Source organism: Syngnathus leptorhynchus, chromosome 18, assembly GCF_054491065.1.
Source record: "Syngnathus leptorhynchus isolate UIUO chromosome 18, UIUO_Slep, whole genome shotgun sequence".
NCBI lineage: Eukaryota > Metazoa > Chordata > Actinopteri > Syngnathiformes > Syngnathidae > Syngnathus > Syngnathus leptorhynchus.
This window is the reverse complement of record NC_141212.1, coordinates 851,199-874,964: the sequence shown is the minus strand read 5'-3', so window position 1 is coordinate 874,964 and position 23,766 is coordinate 851,199. Positions and strand designations below refer to the sequence as shown.

Genomic DNA, 23,766 nt, shown 5'->3' with positions numbered 1-23,766 from the left:
ACTTGGAATGACGTCAATAATAAATAATAAAAAAAATAGTTTTGAATACAAAAAAAAAAAAAAACTACTCACACACGCTTCATGTACACGACATATGTATATATATGTACATTTAACGCTCGTTTTTGCAGATTCAAGCTAATTTTGAAAGAAGGAAATTTGTTTGAAAAGTCAGACTTACACAAGGAGACGGAGGGACAGTTGAATTTGGGAAAATATTTGTCAAATGATGACAAGAAAAAGAAGCAGAAGAGCAGCGAGAAAATGTACAAGCCAAAAGGACTCAAGGCAAATATGTATGGTTATGTTTCGATTATAGATTGAATCGATGAAGGCTAAATATTGTTGACGTATGTTCAAGGTTATTAATATGTATCACTGATGTCAGCAATGAAAGCATGTGTGACAGAAAAAGGCAGCCACCACACAAATCAAAATGTACAATTTATCAAACATAGGAACAATATTCATCATCATAAATAGCATCATTCAATTATTGTTGCTGCTGCTGCTGTACACACACAAAAAAAGCCTTTTGACTCCTATAAAAATATGTTTTAGTGCAACCGTACATCAGAAGAATTTGTCACTTCACATCGCTTGTCCCAGACTGGGAGGTGTCCATCAGAAAAGGAGGAGGGGGGCGGGGCTTGAAGTTGATCAGGTGACTGCTGAAAGGAGCACAAGCAGCCAGCAAAGGCACACGGGGCGGATTATTATTTTTATTGTCAGCATTATTATTGTTGTTCTTATAAAGTACCACTTGACTGCCTTGAAGCTGGCCGGCCCCCCCACAACTGCACGCACCTTTTTCAAAACATCTCCCAACATGAATTGTGTCTGTTGATGTTTTTGTGTGCGAGTGAATTGTGCAAATAGGTTGAGTTGTGGTCATTTGTTTGCACGTCTACGAGCCGTCCGGCCTGCTCTGTGTGCTTTGCGAGGCCTCTGCGGGTGTCCGTGGCGAGGGGCAACGCGGGGGGGCGCTAAAGTGCTGAGCCCCAGGTGGCACCGGAGAGGGCGGCGAGCGCCCAGGTTGTCCTTCCTCCGCCAAGGAAGCAGAGTGTGGCGGCGGCGGCCCCCCAACGCGCTCCCGCCCCGCTGGCCTCCCGTCGCCGTGTTCGTCGGGGTCGATGCGCAACGAGGCGATGGCTTTGGTGCACGTTCGGATGCTCTCCTCTTGTTCCCTGACCACTTCCGCCACAAGGGGGGGAGACGCCGACGACGCCCCGCCAACTCTTTCCAAAGCGGCGGAGGCCCCCAGGCTTTCGACATCCTCCGAAGAGTGCGGCGGAAGGCGAGATGCGGCCTGCTGCGCCCCCTGCTGGCCCAGCGGTGCGCTGAGCGACGTGGGCACGGCGTGGACCATCTGGATCCCGCCGATGGGAATCATCGGGAACGGAGACCTCACCTGACGCAAAAATAAAACATAGCTTACGGTATTTATCACATCACACACACAAAAAGAACGTCAAATCGAATTCAATATGTTCAAATTGTTAAATGTATATTTTTTGTAAATATTAAAATGAAATATCAAATATATTTTTTCAAATATTTCTTGTAAAAAATAGATTTGAAATAGTCACACATGAAGTACCTGCAGTTGTGAATGGAGAGGGAGGTGACTGAACAGGACCTGATGGGGTGGGCTGGATTGGCTACCACGGTTACCAGGATGCTCTAGCCCCCCTGGAGACCCTGGAATACATTCCTGAAATAAAAGCAATCATGTCAGTTGAGTTCCATACGAATGAGAAAACGTTTTATGCTGACGAGCCAGAAGAGGGCGCCATAGGGCAGCTTTGAGAGGAACAGTCGAAGCTGCAAGGCCATCTCGAGGAAGCTGGACTTACCGTGTCCATTTCGGCACCGGCGGTCCTGCGAGGTCCTCGAGGGCCCAAGTCCGCCTGACTCAGCAGCCCGGCGAGTTGAGCCGATCGCAGGCCTCGTGAGCCGCCCTGCTGACTGCAAAACGACAACACGCGCGCAACAAACACGTTCAGTACACAAAAAAAAAGCCACATGGCACCTACAGATTGTGACTGTGAAGGAGTTCGGACCTATGCAGGAGGAGGTGCTGATGAAGTCCGCGTCGAGGCGAGTGCGACCGTATCATGGCCTTGTGGCGCCCTCGCGGCGACAGGTCTCGCTTCCCGGGAGAGGTGGGGCGCGGCACGGGGGCCAGCAACGACAGGTGCCCCCTCCTGGGGGACAGCTCGCGCCGACAAAGCCCCGCGTCCCGTTTGGGAGACAGGTGGCGCAGCGGCGACGCGTCCCGCCGAGGCGAGAGGTACTGGCGGCTCGAGGGCGACGAGCAAGGCGAGACGGGGGACGGGCAGCCCGAGTAATCCGCCCTGGGGGAGGAGAGGCGGGAAGACGGCGAGGGGAAATCCTGCGAGAGGTCTTGGTCCATGGGGGGCGGCGGCGGCGAGTGCTCCGGCGCCCCCTGCGGCGTGATGCAGATGCTGGGCAGGGTGGTGAAGTACCCGAAGAGAGGCGGGGAGGACTGCGGGGCGCCCGTCGCCACGGCGACGCCGTACGGGCTGGCCGAGCGGGATAAAGTCCTGGGCGTGGAGTCGCCGTCGCAGTCGTCTTCCTCGTCGTCTTCGTCGTCCACCTCGTCGCCGTCTTCCTCCGAGTCGTCGGCGTCGGAGAACTGATGATGCTCCGTCGTGGCCTTGCGTCTCACGCCGGCTTCCTCGCCGACGTCTGAGAGAAGCAAACGCTGTCAACTTGCGGGGCGAAAAAAAAAAAGGCGAATGACAAGAGCGCTCAATTTCAACTCACCGGCGTCGTCGGCCTCGCCGTCGTCCACCGAAGACGTGGACACGCCCAACTCCAGACACTTCTTCAGGTGAGCTTTTGATTTCATGTGCTTGGTCAGATTACCTGCACACAGGGACGGATTCGTGTAAGCCAAACGACCGACATTTGACCGGCGAGATGAATTTGTGAGAAGGTCCACCTTTGGTCTTGAAGGCAAAGTTGCAGAACTTGCAGACGTAGGGCCGCACGTCGGTGTGCGTGCGGATGTGCTTCTTCAGCATGCTGGGCTTCTTGCAACGGATGCCGCACTCCTCGCAGATGTACTTCCCCCGACCTCGCCCGCGTACATACACGTAGTCCTCGTTGGACTTGTACCTGCGCAGGAAAAAAAAAAAAAAACGTGACAGTCAGCAGCAATACAAGCTAAAGTTTCCCGAAATGTATTAAAAGCTGTCCGGCAGGCATCACAGAGGGGAAATTTCCGTCCCTTGTCGGAACATTGGAGAACGTCCAGAATGTTCCGACGGCGTGTGATTCACCGAGACACTTCCCGTCACGTCCGTCCGGCTGGCAGGTAAAGCCGGCCAGATGAACTTAGCGCGAGGAGCTATGGAGTTTTGGAGGTGGGAACGGATCTCGGCCGTAAAGCGAGGTACCCCCCCGTGAGATGGAGACACTCGTGAGAAAAAGCTCACGAGGAAAAGAACAATAGCGAGCCAGCTGTCTTTGTCTTTAGCAGACGTCTGACTCAAAGAAGGAGCTGGAAAAGTGCAAGTGTCGCTTTCAGCAGATGTCTTTCAAGTTCACTCACGAGTCATTCGGGGCTCCAGATGGCTTCCTGTTCTAAATTCGAACGTACCCGCCTTCGAAGATTTTGATGCGAGTCGGCTCGCCGCCGCCGCCGCGTTTGATCGACACGTCCTTCTCGGCGTGTTCCTCCTTCGGCCGATCCTTCGTCTTCCTTCCGAAATGGCCGACGTCCACCGGCATCAGCTCCGGTTTTAGCTACGGGAAAACAAAGCGCGTCATTCTCCGCTCGTTCATCTCGCGTGAGAAGAGTCGACTTTGCCAGCGTACCTGATCGAACCTGAGCTTCCAAGCAGTGGACGATACCAGTTTCCCAGAACTGGGCGGCGACGTGGCGGCCGTGGCGTACAGGAGGTCGGTGCTCCTCCGCTGTTTGGACCTGAGCAGGGCCAGCGCGGCTTTGGTGCTGAGGTTAAGAGGGTTGGGATTGATGGAGCTGACGCACCAGGAGCTGTAAATGGAGCTCCGGGGCTCGGCCTGAGCGCTGTTGGGTTTGGTGTAGTTGAGGAAACACCAGCTGACCCGGCTGTTGGTGCGCAGGCTCGGGAACTGGAACAAGCGCTGAGTCTCGGACCCGAGCGGCAGAGTTCGTCCCGTCGTTCGGGAAAGTCCCGGACTCTGGCGGACGGCCAACTGAACCAGCAGGTTGGCCACCGGGACTCGACCGGGTTGCTCGCCGTCATCTTCCGCGTCGTTCGAGGAGACGGCGGCGCGGGACTCGTCCACGTCGAGCTCCTCGGGCGAATCTCGGCCGCACGGCCACGCGGGTGAGGAGTCCGTGACGATCTGAAGAGGAGGGGTGAAGCTTTTCTGCCGAGGAACATGGGGCCGGTGGTGGGTAGAAGAACGCACGGGAATGGGGACGGAGGCGGGCCCCTCCTCGAGCCCGCCGCTCAGCTCCACGGCGCTCAACTCCTTCACCATCTGCCCAAACATCCTCTCCTCCTTCACCCGCTTCTGCTGCTTGGTCTCGATGAAGAGCTCCACGGAACTGGTGGGGGAGAGCATCCTCTTGCCGCCTCCCAGGCCGGAGCCCGAGGCGTCCGTGGTGGACACGGTACCCGACGTTAGCGACAGAGGAATTCCCGTGTTGGGCCCGCAAGCTGAAGGCTTCCAGTGAGGTGGGCGAAGTATCGTTCCGTCCGTCTGTCCCAGGAAGTACGCCAGGTTGAACCCCGCTCCGCTTGGACCTCCGTCGTCGCCAACTGAACCTCTCTTCGGACCGTGAGCTAGCATCTGGCTAACGCTGGTGTACATCAAGCTAGCGTACGTCGGCACGTGAGTTTGTTTGCGCACGGGAACCAGCAAAGGCAGAGAGCCCGCGTGGTTCTGGCTGGCGGCAAACATGGGTCGGATCTGCTGCGGCGTCCCGGCCGTGTTGTCGGAGGAGAGGGAGGCCGCCGGGTTTTGCTCTTGGTCCGGTTTTCCATCTTGGAGGTGCTGCTTCCCCGATAAACTATTAGAAGGTCGGTTCTGGAACTTGTGAAGGCTCAGCCGTTGTCTGGAAGCCTGATTGACCTCCTGACTCCAGAACAGAGCCGACTGCTGGTAAGAGAGGAATTGGGGAGCGCTGGGATGATGCTGTTGGATGACATCCAGATGTTCTCCCTCGGACGAGGAGCCTTGCGTCTGCAGGCGATGCTGCAGCGACCTGATACCAAGCAAATGCAGAATTGTATTTTCAACAGAACCGGCAGTCCGCCCGCTCGCCCGCTCGGGACGGTCCTACCTGTAGTGAGATTCTTCCTGCAGGCTGTCCTCGCTGATACTGTGCTGGAGAACGTGCTGCTGATGAGCTCCTACGACAGAACCGGCGACTTAACTCCCATGCCGCTGGAGACGAGCCTCATCGCCACAACTCACCCCCGAGTCTTTGGGTTCTGCCGGCCACGTTGCTGCTTCTCTGCGGAGGTCCGCTCGGGCCGAGCCACGCCCCTTGCTCCACACTCTCCTGCTTGATTGACAGCTCATATCCTCCTGGTTCCTGGACCACCGCCTCCGGGTAGACGCTCAGGGAAGCCTGTAGAGGAGAAAATGAGGAACCGAGATGTCTAGGACGCGCCGGACGTTTCCGTTACCTGTCGGACGAGGAATCCACGTCGGCGCTCCTTCATGGCCGAGGCGCTGGTGTAGAGCTCCCCCTGTCTGGACGACGACAAGCTGCCGTAGTCGAAGGACTTGCTCCGCATTTCGGGCACCTCCGAGAGCAACGTGTACGGCGCCTGCTCCGACGACGACCTCCTCATCTCCCTCTGCTGCCGAGCGCTGCCGGGCACCGTCAGGAACTCGGATGCTTTAGCTCCGCCTCCGCCGGGAACCGCGTCCTCCTGTGCGTTCAAAGCAAAAACCAGTTGACGGCCGTTTCGAATTGAGCGGGCTCAGCGCTGGCTACCTGTTTGGTGGGCGAGGCTATCTTGAGGCCTTCGTCTCTGTCCAAAGATGAAGAGTGCGAGAGGTTGCTCTCCTGACTGGGGCTCCGGGACAAGCTGGTGCAGGTGGACTCAAAACTGGACTCTCCGGATGAATGCTCCATGTCGGCCAGGCGCAGCCGCTTCTTCTTGGGCGGCAGCTTCTCCGAGGGCATCTGGGAGAGGGTGTCGCTCCTCTGCGGCAGCTGGAACTCCTCGGCCGGCTGCTTCTCCGGCTCCTTGGCCACGGGCGCTTCGGCGTCTTTCTCGTCCGTGACCCTGATCTCGGGAACTTGGATGTTGGGCTGGCGGACCAGTTTGTGCGAGACGTGGTAAGGCGTCCCGGGCGACGACGAGACGGACGCCAAGTCGCCGTCGCTCTGCGGCTGCCGATCCGCGCTCTCGCTTCTCGCCGGGCCCGACTCCGGACTCAAGGCGTCTTCGAAGATATCCGAGTCGGACTGTTCCGAGTACTGGCTGGACGGGGCCGAGGGATGATACGCGGACTGCTCGAAGGACTCGGACTTGTCGAAGGAACTGGGTCGGCTGAGGGAGTTGGTGTGCTGGATGACGGAGATGACGTTGGCCGCCGCCTTCCTGCAGTCGGCGTCGGTAAACAGAGCCACGTCCTCGGAGCAGACGCTGGCGCAGGTGTCGAAGCTGTCCGACTGGCTCTGAAGAGAACCTTTGCCCGTGGGGGTGCCCCTGGACCCGTCCAGGCTGACGTAGTCTCCGGACATCTCCACGGAACCGCTGCAGCTGCTGTCGCCGTGTTCGGGGCTGTCGTCCTCGTCCCCGACGCTCTTCTTCCGCCTTTTTCTGGTGGCCATTTCCGCCATGCTGACTTTGGGCTCGCCCGGAGCGCGTTCGCTCAGCTTCTTGGCCAAGTTCTTGGCAGAACCCTCGGGGTCTCCCGTGTGGGCTTCGTGGGCTAAAAGTTCGACGGCCGCCTGCCGCTGGAGTCGACGGAGTCCCGGCTGATAGAGAACGTCGTCCGACGTGATCATCTCGTCGAAGGAATGGCTGCCTCGAATCCCCGGGGGGACGCTGAGGTTTTCGGGAGAAGACGTCGGCATGGAGTTGCTCCTGATGAGAGGCCCGGAATCCGAAGGAGGTTCCAGAAGTCCCGAGCCGCTCTGACCGGGTCCGGCCGGATAAAGTTTGACGTCTCTGGACGTGCCGCCTTCCCCTTGTAAACAGACGTGATCTTCAGAGATCTTGGCGACCGTGACGAATTGCCTGGACCTGGAGTTGGGTTGGTAGTACCAAGTCCGACCGAACATGATCTCCTCGTACGTTTTCACGTTGGTATTGGGAGGGCTGACCTGCTGCTCGGCGCTCTCGGAACGCGAAAAGTAGCCCGAGTCGGTGCTGCCTTTGCTGTGAGGACTGAGCAGGTTGAGCGACTGCGTGGCGGCGCCGCCGCCGTCCCAATCCGGACCTTTCTTGTCGGTGGCTCTCAGAGCCAAACGCGGTTTGAGCGAAGGGCCGTCGTCCAGGGAACGCCCTCGTCTCCCGGCCAGCGACGTCAACGCGTGGTGGGAACCTTGGATGTCCCGGAAGGGCGGACACTCCGTCCCTCGGGACTTGGGGACGATCAAGATAGGCACTTTGATGGAGCCCGCCGGCAGCTCCTCGGCCGAATCTGCGTACGCCGGTTCAGCGCCACCTGCACGAGAGCACGGATGAGAACATTGGTTCTGGCTGAGTCCCGTTAGTTGAGCTTACCTGGACTCTTGTCGGCCTCGAAGGCCATCCGGGTGATGGACTGGTCCTTATCCGCCAGTACGGTGGCTCCTTCCACACCTTCCTCATCCGTGTCGGTGCTCTGCTCGCCGTCGGAGTGGACCTCCACGTCGCCCCCGGAGGACGCCCGGTCGGCGTCGCCGCCGCGGGAAGCGGCCAGCTCGGAGAAGGGCACCAGTCCGGCCTTGATGGCGTGAGCGTGGGATTTGCGATGCTTGTAAAGGTTGCTCTTGGTTTTGAAGGAGAAGCCGCAGGGCACGCACGGGTACGGCCGCTCCCCCGTGTGCGAGCGGATGTGCTTCTTCAGCACGCTGGGCTTGGCGCAGGCCCGGCCGCAGTAGTAGCAAATGTACTTTCCGGGCTTTTTGGCCTTTGGCTCCTTTTTGCCGTACGCCTCGTCCCCCGGGTCGGGCCCCGTTTGGGAATACGTGACAAAGGAGCTGGGTAAACTTGGAGATTTTTGTCGGGGGAAGCGCCCCCCCGCCGCCGCCCCGGCTCGGTGGGAGTGGGCGTGTCCCGGGTGTCCCACGGGGTAGAGTTCGTCTGACGGCAACTGGCCGGCGAAGGGCCAGGCGTGCGCCTCCAGTCCCGGTTGAGGTTTAGCTCCCGAGTGGAAACGTTCCGTCTGTGGATGCTGAGGGTAGGGCGGGCCCAGTTGGTAGGAGTAGCCCCCCGGGAAGCCCTGGGGGTCTTGAGATGGCACCGGGCCTCCCACGGCCCCCGCTCCGGACAGAAGCTTTCCGGCGTAGTCGCGTCGGGGCGCCGAAGTCTCCCGGTGCCTCGCCGCCGCCGCCGGGTCGGCAAACGTGCTCCGTTTGGCGCCGGCCGACGGCTCGGACGCCCACTTCCTTTGCAGAGGCATCTTCTCCCGGGCCGGGTCCTTATTGGACTCGTGATCTTCCATTTGTGAGCAGCGGGAAGGAGGCGGGAGAAGCACAGCACTTGCTCAACGTCCGGCGGCCATCTTGGCCCGACGTTGGATGCTGCCCATTGGTGGAAATGCGTGAAGTGTACAAGATAACGTCAGACGTCTCTTCCCATGTTGGTTCATTTGAAGCTGTCGCAGACGAAGATCCGCTCGCTCGCTCGCTCGCTAGCACCTGCGACACACGAGAAAAACCACGTGATGAGCTTTGTCGTTTTGGAGCCAATGCAGCAAAGAACAACCTTCTCGGCAAATGCGAGCGACTGGCTTTGCTTGATTTGGACTTTTTTTTTTTTTTTTTTTTCTTCACACCCATCTGCGTTTGTGCCTGTTCCGCCACTCGGCCCGCTGGCCCCTCCCCCCTGCGCTGTGTGACTCACTTTGTGCACAGCATACCCACGCTGTTCCTAAAAAGACACAAAAGGCCGATATAAATAGCTGAGAGGAAGTGACGCGGGAGTATCATCGCGGGCGTGAACAAGTTGAAGAGCAGCCATCAGCATCTTCTTTGGAGAAAGAAAGAAAGCTGATATCGCACGACATATTTTCAGAACAATGCTATTTTGAAACGCTTCCTCTTTTTTAGCCCAATCCAATTGTAACAAACCAACAGCAACTTTAACTCTATCCATACCAGGCGGCCATTTGGAATGGAAAAACATCGGCCAGTGAAGGAAGACTTTGTGTTTTTTTTCTTTCTTCACAGGAAATCAACATGGCGGCCGGCGTGCTCGCTAACACGCAAAAATGCACAGTAAAGCAGAAGACTGCCAGCGTAAAGATAAATGATAGTCATCTTTTTTGCAAATCTATTTCCTGTCTTATCTGGTTGCGTGCGAGCGTGCAAGTTTTATTTTTAAATTGATGCATCAGGGTGCAACATACCAAGAGCTCTGTCTGGAATTCCAGAGACACCAAAAATTGAAAATGTTGATTTATATTTATCATCTGCGTGCATGTGCGCGTGTGTATTCTGGAGAGAAAAGTTGACACACACGCACACAAAAGCAGGGCTTGTGTTTCCGAGCGTGTTGTCGTACTTTGTGTGGTCAGACTGCGTTTAAATGATTAAAAGGCGTCACTAATGCTTTCCATTCACTGATTAACTTCTTTAGATGGCAAAAGGAAGGGGGGGGGGGCGGAGGCACGAGCCAGCGGGTGTGAGGGGTCAACGGAGAGCGGCTGGCATTGCTTTCTGGCTTGGTTCTTTTTGGCCATCACTTATTGTTCCACTTCATGTTCCAGTTTGTTCATCTGTGTGTTTGCGTGCGCTCAAATGACACCACAGAAGAAGAAGAAAAGATTTGAGTGGGTGCAAAAATGAATGGGATGAACTTCACGTGAACTCGCACCAAATCCGCAAACGGTGCTGCAGGTGAGGAACTCGACTATTTTTGGAGGACAAATGTTTGTGTGGGAGCTAAGCAGTTCGGTGTGTGCGCGGGCGCGCGGGCGGGCGGGCGGGCGGGCGCGTGTGGGAGTCGGAAGTCGTCTGTGTGCCAAGGTCACAGTTGCCGAGCGCTTGTTCTAAAAACTTGCGTTGCGCCATTTCAAAAAAGCGGAAATTTCAGCCCAGAAGAAAAGTTCTGGAGAGACACGGCCAGTCCATATAGGGAGAAAGAGCGGGAGAAAAATGCGCCGCTGAGACGGATTATGCAAGCGCACACAAATGGGCCTTGTTTTCACTTTAGAATCTTCCAGGCCGCCTGTGCGAGATTGTCTTCTTCTTGTCCTGCCAGCACACACACACACACACACACAAAGGTACACGCTTAGTCGGAAACACCAGTGACACGGAACGATTGAGCTCTTTCCATCTTCATGATGATGTTGTGTGTAACGTGTCGCGCACGCACAACATCTGTCACTTAGGAGAGGTGTGTGTGTGTGTGTGTGTGTTTCTGAGCTGAGGTGAGCCGAGGAGGGAAAAACAGGCGTCCTGTTGGTGTAAATTGCCAGTGGAAAAGAGAAGCAAGCCAGTCACATTTTCCACAGAGCTGCTGGGCCCAGCCTTGAAACTATTACACACACACACACATTGTGTGTGTGTGTGTGTGCGCGTGGCTTCATTAGATTTTCCACAACAGTGTGCAGAATCCTCCAGGAAGCACGATGGACACAGGGGAGGGAGGGCGCGCTTGTTTTGCGGATGCCAAAGGGTGGCCAAGCGGATTTGCTGACATCGGACCCAAAAGAAATGGCCGACCGCTCGCTCGCTAATCAATACAAGATTTTCCGTTGACTTTTACGGCCTTTGGTCACGTGATGTCCAAGTTCTTGGAGGAGCTTGGACTTTTTGGGACGTCCAAGCGCTACTTTTGTGAATTAAAAAAGGAAGCGCTCCTTGAGAGGACAGCGAAAAGAAAAGAAAAAAAGGTCGGGAGGAGCTTGATGGGAAGCAGCGAGCGTCCCAGACGTCCAATGACATCATCAGACCCGGGCAGCGAGAAAAAATGACGACTGCTGTGATTTTCCAGCCGTAAACACGCGAGATGTTTGGCTGGCTCTGGGGGGGGGGGGACTTCTCTTCATGTCATGCCTTGAAGCTTGGTACTAAAGGTCCTTCCTCTGGGCTCACCGTCGTTGCCCGCCATTGCATCACGGCCCAGCAGAACGTTCTTCATCACCGTCATCCAAAAGGAGATCAACGAGACATTTTCCAGCGGTGACAAAACGGGACAGCTGTCGGACAGTCAGCGACTACCAACGCACGTGTGTGTGTGTGTGTACTTTAGTCTGTGGCGGCAGCAGGTGAATGACTACTGTACACACACACACACACACACACTCACACAGACACACACACTCTTCTCACCCACTCAGTGCTAATATCTTCCTCCTCTCACATCCGACGAGCAGCAGGTAGGTAGGAGGTGTGTGTGTGTGTGTGTGTGTGTGTGTGTGTGTGTGTGTGTTCCTGAGTGCATGTGACTAACATGCAGCAGTGAAAAGCGTGTAACTTAAAAGATGAAGGCGTCGTCGTCCAATTTGCTTCATTTCCACGTCACTAAATCACATCTGACTTTTCCATTCCGCCGCCACCTCCTAAATTTCTCTTTTTGAGCCCATCAATCTTTTTTTTTTTTTTTTTTTTGCTTGGCGACCATTCCTCACCTTCCGGCTTTCTTGAATTAATCACGCCGCTCGCTCGTTAAGCCACCTCCGCGCTGTTAATTCATCAGCGCCGCGCCTTAATGAACGCTCTCAAACCTGTTTGGATCTTAATTAGTCGCTTAGCCGGCGGGCCCGACAGGACCATTAGGTGGGACGAGGCCGCCGCACCCGCCGCTCTAATGGGAGCGCTCAAATATTTATTAGCATATTTATAGGCCGGCTTTCCAGTTTGGGAGACAGGTCGGCCCCGGGTGGGGTTCGAACCGGGAACCCGCCACGCTGACCGCCAGAAAAATGGAACATTCTCATAAAAAATGGAGCATGAAATATGACGGCCAAATTACAATCAGCAGCACAAGGAAATTTAAAAGCCGAGCCTGGAGGGAAAGGTCAAAAAAGGCGCGCTAGCTAGCTAGCTAGCAAGCAAGATGATCCGGACAAGAGCGGAGGGCCGCGGAGGAATTTCAACAGAGCGCAGGATGACAAGCGCATGACATCATCGGCAGTGTCGCTGGCGTTGGAGGCCACGCCGGGGGAAGTCGAGGATAAAGATAAGAAGAGAAGCAAAGAAGGAAGCGGGTCAAAGTCAAGTCAGAGTTGAGGGACTGGGCGGACCCAGATGGGAAACACATGCCGTCACACGTATGTCATGACCTCTTGACAGCAGATGGAGAGATGTCACGCACGCACACACACAATCTGTCACGCAACATGTTTCCAACGCTAGACTCCATTTTGTCATTTTCAAGTCGGTATCCCAACGCCACGGCGACCGACCGCGTCCTCCCAGCGGTGACCAAAAAAAAAGTCAAAGCCGTTGTGCAAGGCGCTCCAACTTTTGACTCGTACGTGAGTCAGCGCGGCCAATTCTGGTAAAAAGGAGGAAGGCCTGAAATGCCTTGACGCACGACATGACAAGTGTCTTCAAAAAACATCATCACGCTGACATAGAGGGGGAAATATGGAGCTCAAGCAAAAGTATTGGGACACCCACAGGAAGTGGACAAAATTGCATATGTGGCAAGCATGTCAAGAAAATGACCAGCTTGGTCATGAGTCGAGTTCTCTGAAATTACGCACACACACATGCTGGCCTCCGAAATGCGGATTGTGTATTTTAGTCGCGTTGCGTCAAACAAACACAAACTCGTGACCGTTATGGGTCATAAATCTAAACGGCAGTTGACGACAGCCGCAGTGGACACCAGCAGAAGTGGACCTCAGCCCAACATCTGCAGCTGCATGGAAGCCAATGCGAGTCCTGAAACGCAAAAAGCGCAATTGAGCTGTGGCAAAACGTTTTCTTGTTTTACAACCGACCGGAGTTCCATTTCGCTCGGCATTCAAAAGGGCTCCCGTGCAGTTGTTGTTTGGAAACAGAAGGACAACTGCAGAGAAGTTACCTGATCGTTTTGTTGGAGCTTGTGGGAAAGAGTAAAAAAAACAAACACAAAAGCGGTTTTGTGCGGAACATGTTTACGAGCCTCGCATACTTCACGGCACCCACTAAACGCCGCAGGTCGCGCAGCCCACGCCGCTGCCGAGAGACGGAAGCGAGTCATCGGGCCTTCCGCGTCGGCCCGAAACGTCACGTTTGCAAAATCATCTTTGTTTCTCGAGCGTTGCTCAGGAATGCGGCTGGGCGTCGCTGGACGTGATGACGTCACGGTAACCGCGGTAACCGTCAACAGATCTTCTCACCATCCACCAGCACAAACGCAGGTTTTCGAGAAGTAGGTCACCGGCGGGGGAGCCGAGAGAGGTGCCGAGGGGGAGGAGGGAGGGCGGGGGGGGGGGGTCTTGAGTTTTAGTCCTCTCGCACACAAACCACAGAGGAATTTCCTCGTTTCATATAAAAGTGATAATGGGAAGTGTCCCAGCGGGAGTGGAAAATCAGAGGTGACTTACGAGCCGCATTCCAACATGCAGTGGACACTCCCCGGACTGGCGCACACACATCTAGTTTTACATGAGGGAGGAGAGGGAAGGCAAAGTGCAGTCAAGTTTCCACGTCTTGAGTGGGCTGCTAAATGCATCTCGCCTAGCTTAGCTTAGCCTGGCGCTTCCCGGATCCGTGTGGTGTGTATGTGCGCCGTCCTGGCACGGATGGCAGCACAGACGGCGGGCGCCGTGGCTTTCTACCTGCGGGGGGAGAGAGAGATGGACGGACAAACGGATGGACGGCCAGCGTGGCGTCAAAGCTGGACGGCAAGGTGATGCCGCCACCTGTCCCCCAATGCTTTCAATTTTCGGCTAAAACAAACACACACACACAAAGCAGCGCAACGCACATGCACACAAAACGTGCACAGCAGGGCCAAGGCTGAGCACATTTCACTGTCTGAGAATTTGGGAATGGAAAAATGCTTTAACACACTTGCTGCTCCAATGCGACTTCCTGTGTGCAATGATGGAGACTGTCACACACTGTCAGCAATGTCTGCTGTGTCACCACGACAACAGCAGACTAAGCCACGCCCCCACTTACACAAACACACACACACACACTTGCAAAAACAAACTGAAAGATGTGGCTAGCATCGTACAGGTATAGCATCATATCCCTCCTTTTCCTCCATCGCCACGGCAACAGACCTGTTGTCTCACTTCCTGTTTATTTTGTTGTTGTCATGTCTCACACACACACACACACACACACACACACACACACACACACACACACACACACACACACACACACACACACACACTTTTCACTTCCTGTCCCCAAAACGAGCTGTCATTCATCCACTTTGCTGTCTGTCCGTGCACCTTCTCTCGCTTTCTGTTTACATGTGTGTGTGTGTGTGTGTGTGTGTGGGAGCCCTAGAGAAACACTCGTCTTGCCTGCCACAGGAGTAAAGCCCAGGCATGACGCAGAGCCAGAAATAGACAGAGTGGGCCCCGTGCGAGGGGGGAATAGGCCGGAAGCCGCTGCTGGCACTTTTGCAACGACCACACGTAAGCAAGTACAACAGGTTTGACAGAAAGAACCATCCAAATGAGTCTTTGTACTTGATTGCCGCCTATTGTTACTCGGCGATGACAAATCAAGATGGACAATTTGCCGCTTTACACTTCTAACTCGGGCAAATTGTGCTCCGGCTGGTGATGTCACAAACTAAGCCACGCCCCTTAAAGCACCACATGAATGAAGGAATGTTTTTTGGGGTTCTATAAAACAGAGCATTGTAATTGATTGCAATTTTCTCGACTTGATTTAGCATCCCGAGTCGATTCCAATCAAAGTCGTGTGACTCGGGTCCCCGGCCTCGCCTCGCGCTCACGCTCGTGTGTGTGTGTGTGTGGGGGGGAAGCACAAACACAAAAGTTGCCTCTTGTTTATTTGCTTTGGCGACGCCAGCGAACGACGGCGACCACTCCGAGTCACACGCGCTACACTCTTATGCAACAAACACACACGCACACACACAGCTGTGCCTGATTCCAACAATGTTAGCTGTCTTTTTAGTCATTTGATTGCGAAATGGAACTCTCTGCAAATTTGATGGATGATATGTCACATTTGTTTCGGAGCTTAACTCGGCATCACATTTAACCAATCACCTCGCTCTCGGCATGTGTGTGAAACTCGACACGAGATGCCGTGGAGTCTCTGGGGGTCTCCCCGGGGGGGGGACCTAACATGAGAGCGGCTCTTCCGAGTCAGTTTAGCAGCGCGGGGGCAAGGCCGAGGCCAGCTGACGAGCGGAGACGGAAGAACATTTGCTTTGTTGTTTTTGGAGCAAAAGCGCCGGAGGCCGACGTGAGTCAGCACGTGAAGGAGCGCCGAAGCGCATCGCCGAAGCGCATCGCCGGCCGACCGACCGACCGACCGAGCGACCGAGACCGAGCGACCGCTGCCCGCAATCCTGAGCGCTGACGAGAGCGACTCACGTGGTGAGTCATCTCCAAAGCAGACCGGTCTCAACGGCAACTTCTCAAATGGGCTGCCTCAAAAATATGCACAACAAGTGCGTGCTTGTGGCTCAATTGGACATTTTGCCAAGTTTGATTGGGAGGAACTGCCGCTCACCGGGAAGACCGTTTGGGAATTTCCCTAACAGCCAATCCGGATCTTGAATGTGCCAGGGCTCGCTTAACTCATTAGCGCGCCGGCTTATCTCGTTAGGCCAGCATCGATCGGCGTGATCGATGCCAATGACTCGGGCGCAGTTTGTCGTGACGTAACCTCGTTAGCGCAAAGTCAAAGTCACTCCGAGGTCAGTTAGCTGATTTTATTTTCTCCTCGTAGGTTGTTTACTGTTTTCCTAATGAATTTTGCGAGAATAAACAAGGGTTTTGTTTTTTGGGCCATTTATTTTGTGGGTAATCAAGCTGACTGCGGTTTTGTGAGGACCAATAAAAAAAATGTGGTGACTGGCTGAGTCACGTTGCGCTTCCAACAGAGGAAAGAAAGAAAGAAAAAAAAAGGGCACATGCATAACAAACTTGTTGTTTTTCTAGGCCTGCAGAAAAAACAACGTGATTTCAAGATGAAATCAAAAACTTTACAAATCCTTTTTATGTGCTCATGAAGTGCTGCGAGAGAGAAGTTCACTCAAGGTCGCCTTTTGGGGATTTAGGGCTCGAACTGAGGGCCGACTATAGCTCCATCCCTCGTCCGCATCATAGCAACGAAAAGCTCGCCATCGGTCGCCCGCCGTGCGCGCCCGCCGTGCGTGCCCGCCGTGCGTGCCCGCCGTGCGTGCCCGCCGTGCGTGCCCGCCGTGCGTGCCCGCCGTGCGTGCCCGCCGTGCGTGCCCGCCGTGCGTGCTCACCTCCACTCCCCCCCCCCCCCCTCCCCCTTGCGCTCAGCTTCCCGGCGATGCAAAGGTAAACATCCCGTCCCGCTCTCGCTACAAGACATCAAATATGCATCCAATCACGTCATCACCGTTACGCAAGCCCACCAAAAACATCCTCAACGTGCGACAAAAAGTGGAGCCAACCACTTTATGTGTGAGAGGTCATGTCAACATCTGTGTAGGCTTCAACTTTTGGTCTTTTCCCACATGCCTAAATCCCAACAACACACACACACACACACACACACACACACACACACACACACACACACACACACGTGCACAGCAAAATAAAAGGCCTTGGCTTGGCTTGGGCCTACACCACAAAGCAAACAGGAAACCTTAAAGTGCTGACTGGTGCTCCAGACAGAGGATGAAGATAAACGCCCCAAGTGTTGACTTTGTTTACGTTGCTACTACACACACAAGCCACGAGGTGGGCAAATCCATCCACGCGCACGACACGATTCCGATCTGGTATTGTGATTTTGAAAACTTCCGTCTTGTTCCAGTTACATGAAGGACTTTGCATTCCTTTGAAGAGGACTTATCAGAAGATATTTTAGGATCTTCACACTGTCTGTTGGGAATAAGACGAGATGTAGGACACACACACACACACACACACACACAGGTATGATGACACCAAAGTGTGACTAAATTAATTTACGCTGTCAATGACTTGAGAGGAGGAAAGACAGAGCGAGACCTCACGCTGTCAACTGGCAGAAGAAAGAAGGATTTTCAGGACTTTTTTTTTTGTTTGGGGATAAAAGAGGACACGAGGAGGAGGAAGAACACGAGGGATGGGGGGGGGGGCGTTAGCACTGACGGCTAATCCGAGCAGCAATGCCAACCAGGCCCAAGCTGCTTTTTTTTTTTTTAATGGCCCCAAAAATATGCAGCATGAGATTAAGCTTAGCGATCGGAAGATAAAAATATGACATCCGAAAGATGCCGGAGGACATTTTGCAGGACAGAAAGGTCCAATCGGCATTAGCGCTAGGCTGCTCGGCACCTGCGGGAGCTGGGCTTCCCGCGTGGGGACAGGAAATGATGTCACCCAAATGACAGCTTTGCTCCCCTAAGTGACCCCTCCAAATAACAGCATTCTCCTCTTCCTCCGCCAAATTTCTGCTCTCTCCCTCCGTCTGTCCCTCTCTCATCTCGGCCAGCGAGCCGCGGCGGTCGCTTCGCCACCTGTTCCCCGATGAGGTGGAGGAAGACAGATATATCATGCAAGGCTGATATGACAGGAAGTGTTTGGGCTGCCTTCATTTGCATATAAGACGTGGCGGCGGAAGTGATGCGTGCCACCCTCCAGCACTTTTCATATTATTTGAATGGCAGAACAAAAGCCGTGAACACAAAGCGGCGTGGAGGAAAGAGGAAGAGGACAAGTTGGCGCCCACTCACTGTGTGTCTTATCTCACACGCCAACTTTGCTTTTTGGCCTCCTCGCCACCTTGCCCCTCCACAGCAGCTGAACTCCTCGAGACTTGTCGCCATCTTCCGCGCCACGGCGGAAACAGGAAGCGGACAAATTGCCGTCGTCCGGGGCAACTGTCAAACGATGCCCATCTGTTATCTCACACGCAGACGGACGGACGGACGGACGGACGGACGGCCGAGCGCACAAAAGTCCCGCCCCCTGCGTGCCATTCCGTCAAGGGCACAGCTTGCAGCTGTGCTATCAAAAGCACCATCGCCATGGCAACTAAATATACACTTGCTCCTCACCTCCTGCCGCTTTTTTTTTTTTTTTACAACGCACTTTCTCGAGTGCCCGAGAGTGTTTGCGACTGCGGGAACGAGAGGGAAAGTTTAAAAATAGAATTTCAAAACAAAAGAAAAGGATGTCATTGCAAGTGGATCGTTTGCCAAGATTGTCATGGCAACCGCTAACCTGTTAGCATCCAAATAACTGACCCCCCTCTTCAAAAAAAACAAACAATAAGAAAGGACGGATGGAGCAGATGGAGACATGCAGGGCGTCATGGCAACCGCATGCAGAGTCGCTACACGCAATCGCAAAGTCGCACAACGTGACAAACACACACAAACACGCAGGCACGCAGAGTTGTGTTGAGTTGTTGTGATCCTACCTGATTGCGGTCCTGTGGTCCAGTCCGGTAAACACACTGACCGTTCCGCTTGCTGGAGGGAGGACACACAAACAGTCAAAATATTAGGAACGAACATTTGGCTTGCAAGGCCCTGAAAAAAAAAAAAAAGAGAAAAAAAAAAGATTTGGGAAGATTTGTCACGAAAAGGGGCCTGCTCATCAAAAGTTGAAACAAACACATGCGAGTATTTTTACTTCCTTAGCTGCTCGTGACCTCCCGTTTCTACAAACACTTTGTCGTCTCCCCTGACGTGCTATAAATATATATTTAAAAAAAAAAAGAAATAAACACACAAGGGACATTCTACTCTCACATCATCTTTTTGTCATTTTCAGTCGGTTTCTTTTTGTTTGAAAGCCGCCGGCCGGGCTTTCTGGTGCATGTCGCCCGCTGGGACGCGACGCCTTTGATACTCCTAGAAGCTCTTTTCAAACATCTCGTGCGTGGCCACGTATGCAAATGAATCAACCTAATAAGATGACAGCAACTACTGTGGGCAAGGATACTTCATTAGGGACACTTCACTGCCAACCAAGTTAATAAATATAACTGCCAATGAGTTAAGTGGAGGCCAAGTTTAGGCCCGCATGTAATTGTGACAAAGATGGTCTCATTTGTTTTTCTTACCAAAGTCTGATATTAGAAGAGTGTGTCGGCTTTATCCACTGCATGTGTGTGTCAATAATTCAGCCAGTGGCTCTCGGGTTCCTCTGGAGCTCGCTTACACGACGGCCAAAAGTTTGCCGCGGCATTGAGGGCCAGCGAGATGAGTTACAGTCGGCCTTTGTGGCGCGCACGCGCCGCCGTGGCTTGGAAAGTCTCGGGCCCGCCAACAAGTTTCCTCTTTTCTCGGCTGCCTTACGAGACGCCGCCTCTCGCGGCAACAATTGTCCGCTTAATGGCTCACTTACACATCATTAGCGACACCGATAAGACTTTGTGAGGCGCACCGAGGCTAACTTCCTTAGCATAGCATAGCATAGCATAGCATAGCGCTCACGTGTGGGTGACGATATTGTGTCGTCGTCCTCCAAGAATGCAGCAGACGTTGTGCTGAATCAAAACAAGACTTTTGCAAACATCTGCTTTGACTTTGGAAAACAATGTTCATCATTTTTCTTGCTTTCCTGACCCATTTGACGGGCCAAAGCAGCAAATTCTGTCAATGGGAAATCATATCCACATTTTCCATCAAGGGAAGGATAGAAAGAAAACTCATTCGATGCATTGAGCGATGAATTGAAAAAAAAATAAATGTGAAAACTGAAACGCTGCCACTTTTGCATCATCAAAGTGCTGGTTGTGCAAGAAATGACGTCAGACGGCAAAACGCAGGCCGGCCATCTGCGATTTGGAGTCGAGCACAAAGGCCGTCATTAGTGGCTGCTGTCGCAATTGGCCGTTGAAACCTCCTTTCCATTTTCTGCGCTGCTCATTGTTCTGCTTTCAAAATTGCGCTGACCGCAAAAATGGGATGGGACTGAAAAAAAAATCTAGAAATCAAATACCACCCAGATTCCTCATTGATGATTTTTCACTGGAACTGCTGTGCGTATAAAAAAAAAAAAAAGAAAAAGAGCTTGCTTGCCTCATCTTCATTGGGGCTGGGCCGCCGTGTTTGCACAGTAAAATGATTGCGCTGTGGGTATATTTGCACTCTTTTAACAGTTAGCTGCACGCCTTCCAACGAGATGTTTGCTACTTATGCTCTTCATTGAAGAATTATTTATCTCTGTGCTAAATGAAGCGTTTTGTTCTTCAAGCTCACGAAGAGGGGACAAAACAAAACTTTTTGTTATTAGCCAAAACTGTCAAAGTGGAACATTAGTCAAAATGTTGGGTTTTTTTAGGGGGGGGTGCGCCATTAGTGACCCTGTAATTCGATTTTGAAGATAAACCACGATGCCCGAGGAAAAACAACCAACAAACAGCAGTCATCACGGAGTGAGTTCACAGAAAGCCAACGTGACTGCTGGATACGACATTTCATCAATGACATAACCAAAACACAAATAAAAGCAGATAGAATGAATATTTGCATCGCTCCTGGACTGCCGAGTAACGTCCATACCGCCGTTTTTGGCATAAATGTGCTCGAAAAGTATCAAGAAAGACTCGAGCGCCGTCCCTCAGAATCTCCCCAGCTGGGGCCCTTCTCTCAACGGCAACACGTCATGGAACATTCCCGGAACCAGCCAGTCAGCCAGTCAGCCAGCCAGCCAGCCAGCCAGCCAGCCACCCACCCACCAGCCTGGCTGCCTCCCTCAGACGCTCTGCTCTCTCGCGGAGGAAACAAACAGCACAGTTGCAAAGTCACCGATCGGCACACGCACAAAAAAAAGTGCACCAAGCACACAACCACAAGCGAGGGCGCCCCAAAAAGCTCACGGGAAGTCACACAACACCAACCCGCACGCATCCGTCAAACCATCAGTGTCGAGCTGTCAAGTGGCCGACGATCGGGGCCCGACAACCGGCTCGGCTTCCGGGCTCAGCCCAGGGCTGCCTGCCTGCCTGCCTGCCTGCCTGCCTGCCTGCCTGCGGAGAGCCGGAGCCGGCCTGTGCAGCGGCGGCGGCGGTCGCCCACCCGCGCTCGCCCGTGCAAATTCCTCGGGCTGTTACGCAACGCCGCTAATCTGCATGCAAGGCAACGCGTGCCCGGGGTATTCCCCACTGCACCGCCGTGAACTCGCCTGCCCCGAACGGCAAGTCCGAAGCGGAAGCCTCCGACGCGGCCGGGAGTCCGGAGGGGAATTCGGCCGGCGGAGCGGAGGTGGAAGGCGGCTCTTACCTGCCGGGAGCCGGGATGACAACAAGCCGCCGCCGCGGTGTGACGCCAAGTCCCTTCCGGAGCTTGACACCTCTCGGTTCGCCTGCTGGACCTCCGGAAGTCGGACGAAGGGGCGGATGGACGGAAATACAGACGGAAGGCGGCGGCGTTGGCGGCGTTGGCGGCGAGGAATCCACGGAAGAGCCGCGTGAGCGAGGAAAGGTTGCGCGTCAAAACGGAAGAAATCCTCCCGACCGGATTTCTGGTGCCGGAGCTCCGCCGCCGCAGTCAGCCACACGGCGAATGCGAGCGTGTGCGTGCGTCAGAGTGAAATCCGGAGACACACGCGCACGCGTGCACGATCACGCGCACACGGGGTTATTCCGAGCGCCACTTCCCAGAATAGAAGCAGCGGCGAGAGGGAGTGACAGAAAGACACACTCCGTGTGTGCACGTGCACGTGTGCGTGCGTAGGCGTGTTTGACTGTGCTTGTGTATTTGTCGTGCGCGCGCGCGTGTGACGTCGTCGGATCCCCCAGCGCGCAACCAGGGCAGAGGGAAGGGAGGGGAGGGGAGGAAGGGGGAGCACTGGCCGAGGACAACGCTCTGTCTGCCGGCTTAGAGAGAGCAGGATTCCCCGGTCACCTCTGGAGCAACCTGTCTGTCTGCCTGTCTCACTGTGTGACTTGCTTCGTGTGTCTTGATGCATTTATGAAGCAAAACTCCAGCCATATTGTAAAACCAACGTTCGAGTCGCATTGTGCATTTTTCAAATCCGGAAAAATTACTCAAATGAGGCAGCTAAAAATCTCAATCAAAAGACATGATGAATGCATTTGGAGGTTGGACCATGACAATTCGGACCATCTCCCCAGTTGCCTCATCCAAGTGGGCGTGGCTTGCTCGAACATCACCTAGCAACAAACACAATGTGTTACCTGAAAGATCATTTTAATTCTGTGTATTGCTCCAGTTAAATTTGGGCAGCCAGGTCAAAGTCATGTGTCCTACATACAAAATGGTTCCACCAACGTGATCCACCCTTGTCATCATGAGTCCAAATGTAATGTCGAGATGGACAGTAGGTCAAATATTCAGGTCAGGGGATTTCCAAAGATGAGCTAGTGGGGAGGAGAAGGGAGGAGGGGGGTGCTCCCCGGAGTGGGGTCTTCTAAAAATATGCCGTCTGGTATGCGGGGTGAAAAGCCGCCGCATTTCTCGGGACGGAGGAAGAACCACGGACGCATTCCGAGACGAGCAACAAAAGCATCCGGATGGCACAATGCTGAGCAAATAAAACGTCATCAAATATCACAACCAGGAAACCAGTTCTTGTGTAATTATTCTACATTGTTTGTGTTGGATGCGCGGCTTTTAGGGTGTGAGTGTTTGCTTGCGAGCTGTGGCCCGCAGCAGCTCCTCGCCCCAACGCGAGGGCATTGTGCAATCTTCGATCCTACGTTATTTTTGGGGGGGAACTGAAGGATAAAGGTCACTTGCAAGTCAAATTTCTCGTCACAGCTTCTTTTCCCAAGTCAGCATCTGAAAACCACACTTTGGAACTGCAGAGCGTGTGTTTGTCACGTTGTGGTCCAATGAGCTTCTGTGGCGAGAACCTTGTCATTTTCCTCGCAGCGCGAGGTGGCGGGTGCGCTTCGGCCAGCTCTGACTGGATTAGCGTCTGCCTCGGCCTCCGGGAGGCTCATCGGCGCATGACCTCGTTGGCGGCGACGCCGTGGCAACCAGCGCCATGGTGACGGCGAGCTGCTCATTTGCATATCTGCTTTCCATTCGAGGGAAGGAAGGTGAATGGCGCGCTTGCTCAAGATGACTCCTCGCCGCCGGCGCGCTGGAGATGTCTCGCAAATCACCGGCTAGTGGGCATTTTACGACTTGCCTATCTCCAAGGTCCTTCCTTAGCTGAAGCATGGCAGCGCCGCCAGATGTTTGAGTCACGCCAGTCAGACGTGTCACTGGCCTCAAACAAGCTCGCAATGTTGATTCTTTTTGATTTCAGGAATTGTATTTTGTGGACACTTCATGAAATGGGATCCATGAAATTGTTGCACACGTTGGCCAAAAGTGACGTCAAGGCAAGGAAGTGGCAACAAGTCCTCACACAAAGCTGTCTGTCCTGTGACAGCTGACGGATGCATGAATAATGCTTACTCATGAGCACGGGCGCGCGCATGCGCCAACGACCACACCTTCTCCAGACTCCCACGGATTAGCGGTGGGCGGGTCTCCTTCGTTAACGTGTTTGGATATTTACGCATTACATAACATCTTTCCA

General features: G+C 54.0%; 1 protein-coding gene across 3 annotated transcripts; it reads right to left on the bottom strand.

The window, feature by feature from the left end:
* Positions 1–708: 708 nt before the first annotated feature.
* Positions 709–21,896, bottom strand: hivep2a (HIVEP zinc finger 2a). 3 transcript variants are annotated; one of them, XM_085937750.1, is made up of 16 exons: positions 21,495–21,896; positions 18,683–18,734; positions 9,036–9,062; positions 7,713–8,830; positions 5,969–7,653; positions 5,655–5,903; positions 5,440–5,596; positions 5,306–5,375; positions 3,847–5,227; positions 3,629–3,774; positions 2,969–3,144; positions 2,791–2,892; positions 2,037–2,712; positions 1,857–1,968; positions 1,601–1,714; positions 709–1,411 (listed from the first exon to the last, which is right to left on the bottom strand). In XM_085937750.1, the coding sequence occupies exons 4-16, from the start codon at positions 8,632–8,634 to the stop codon at positions 908–910; spliced, it is 6,294 nt and encodes a 2,097-aa protein (XP_085793876.1). In that variant the 5' UTR covers positions 8,635–8,830; positions 9,036–9,062; positions 18,683–18,734; positions 21,495–21,896; the 3' UTR covers positions 709–907. The 3 variants fall into 3 exon arrangements, with proteins under 3 accessions (XP_085793876.1, XP_085793875.1, XP_085793877.1); XM_085937749.1 differs by lacking the exon at positions 9,036–9,062; XM_085937751.1 differs by lacking the exon at positions 9,036–9,062 and having other exon boundaries at positions 2,064–2,712.
* Between the last annotated feature and the right edge of the window lie 1,870 nt (positions 21,897–23,766).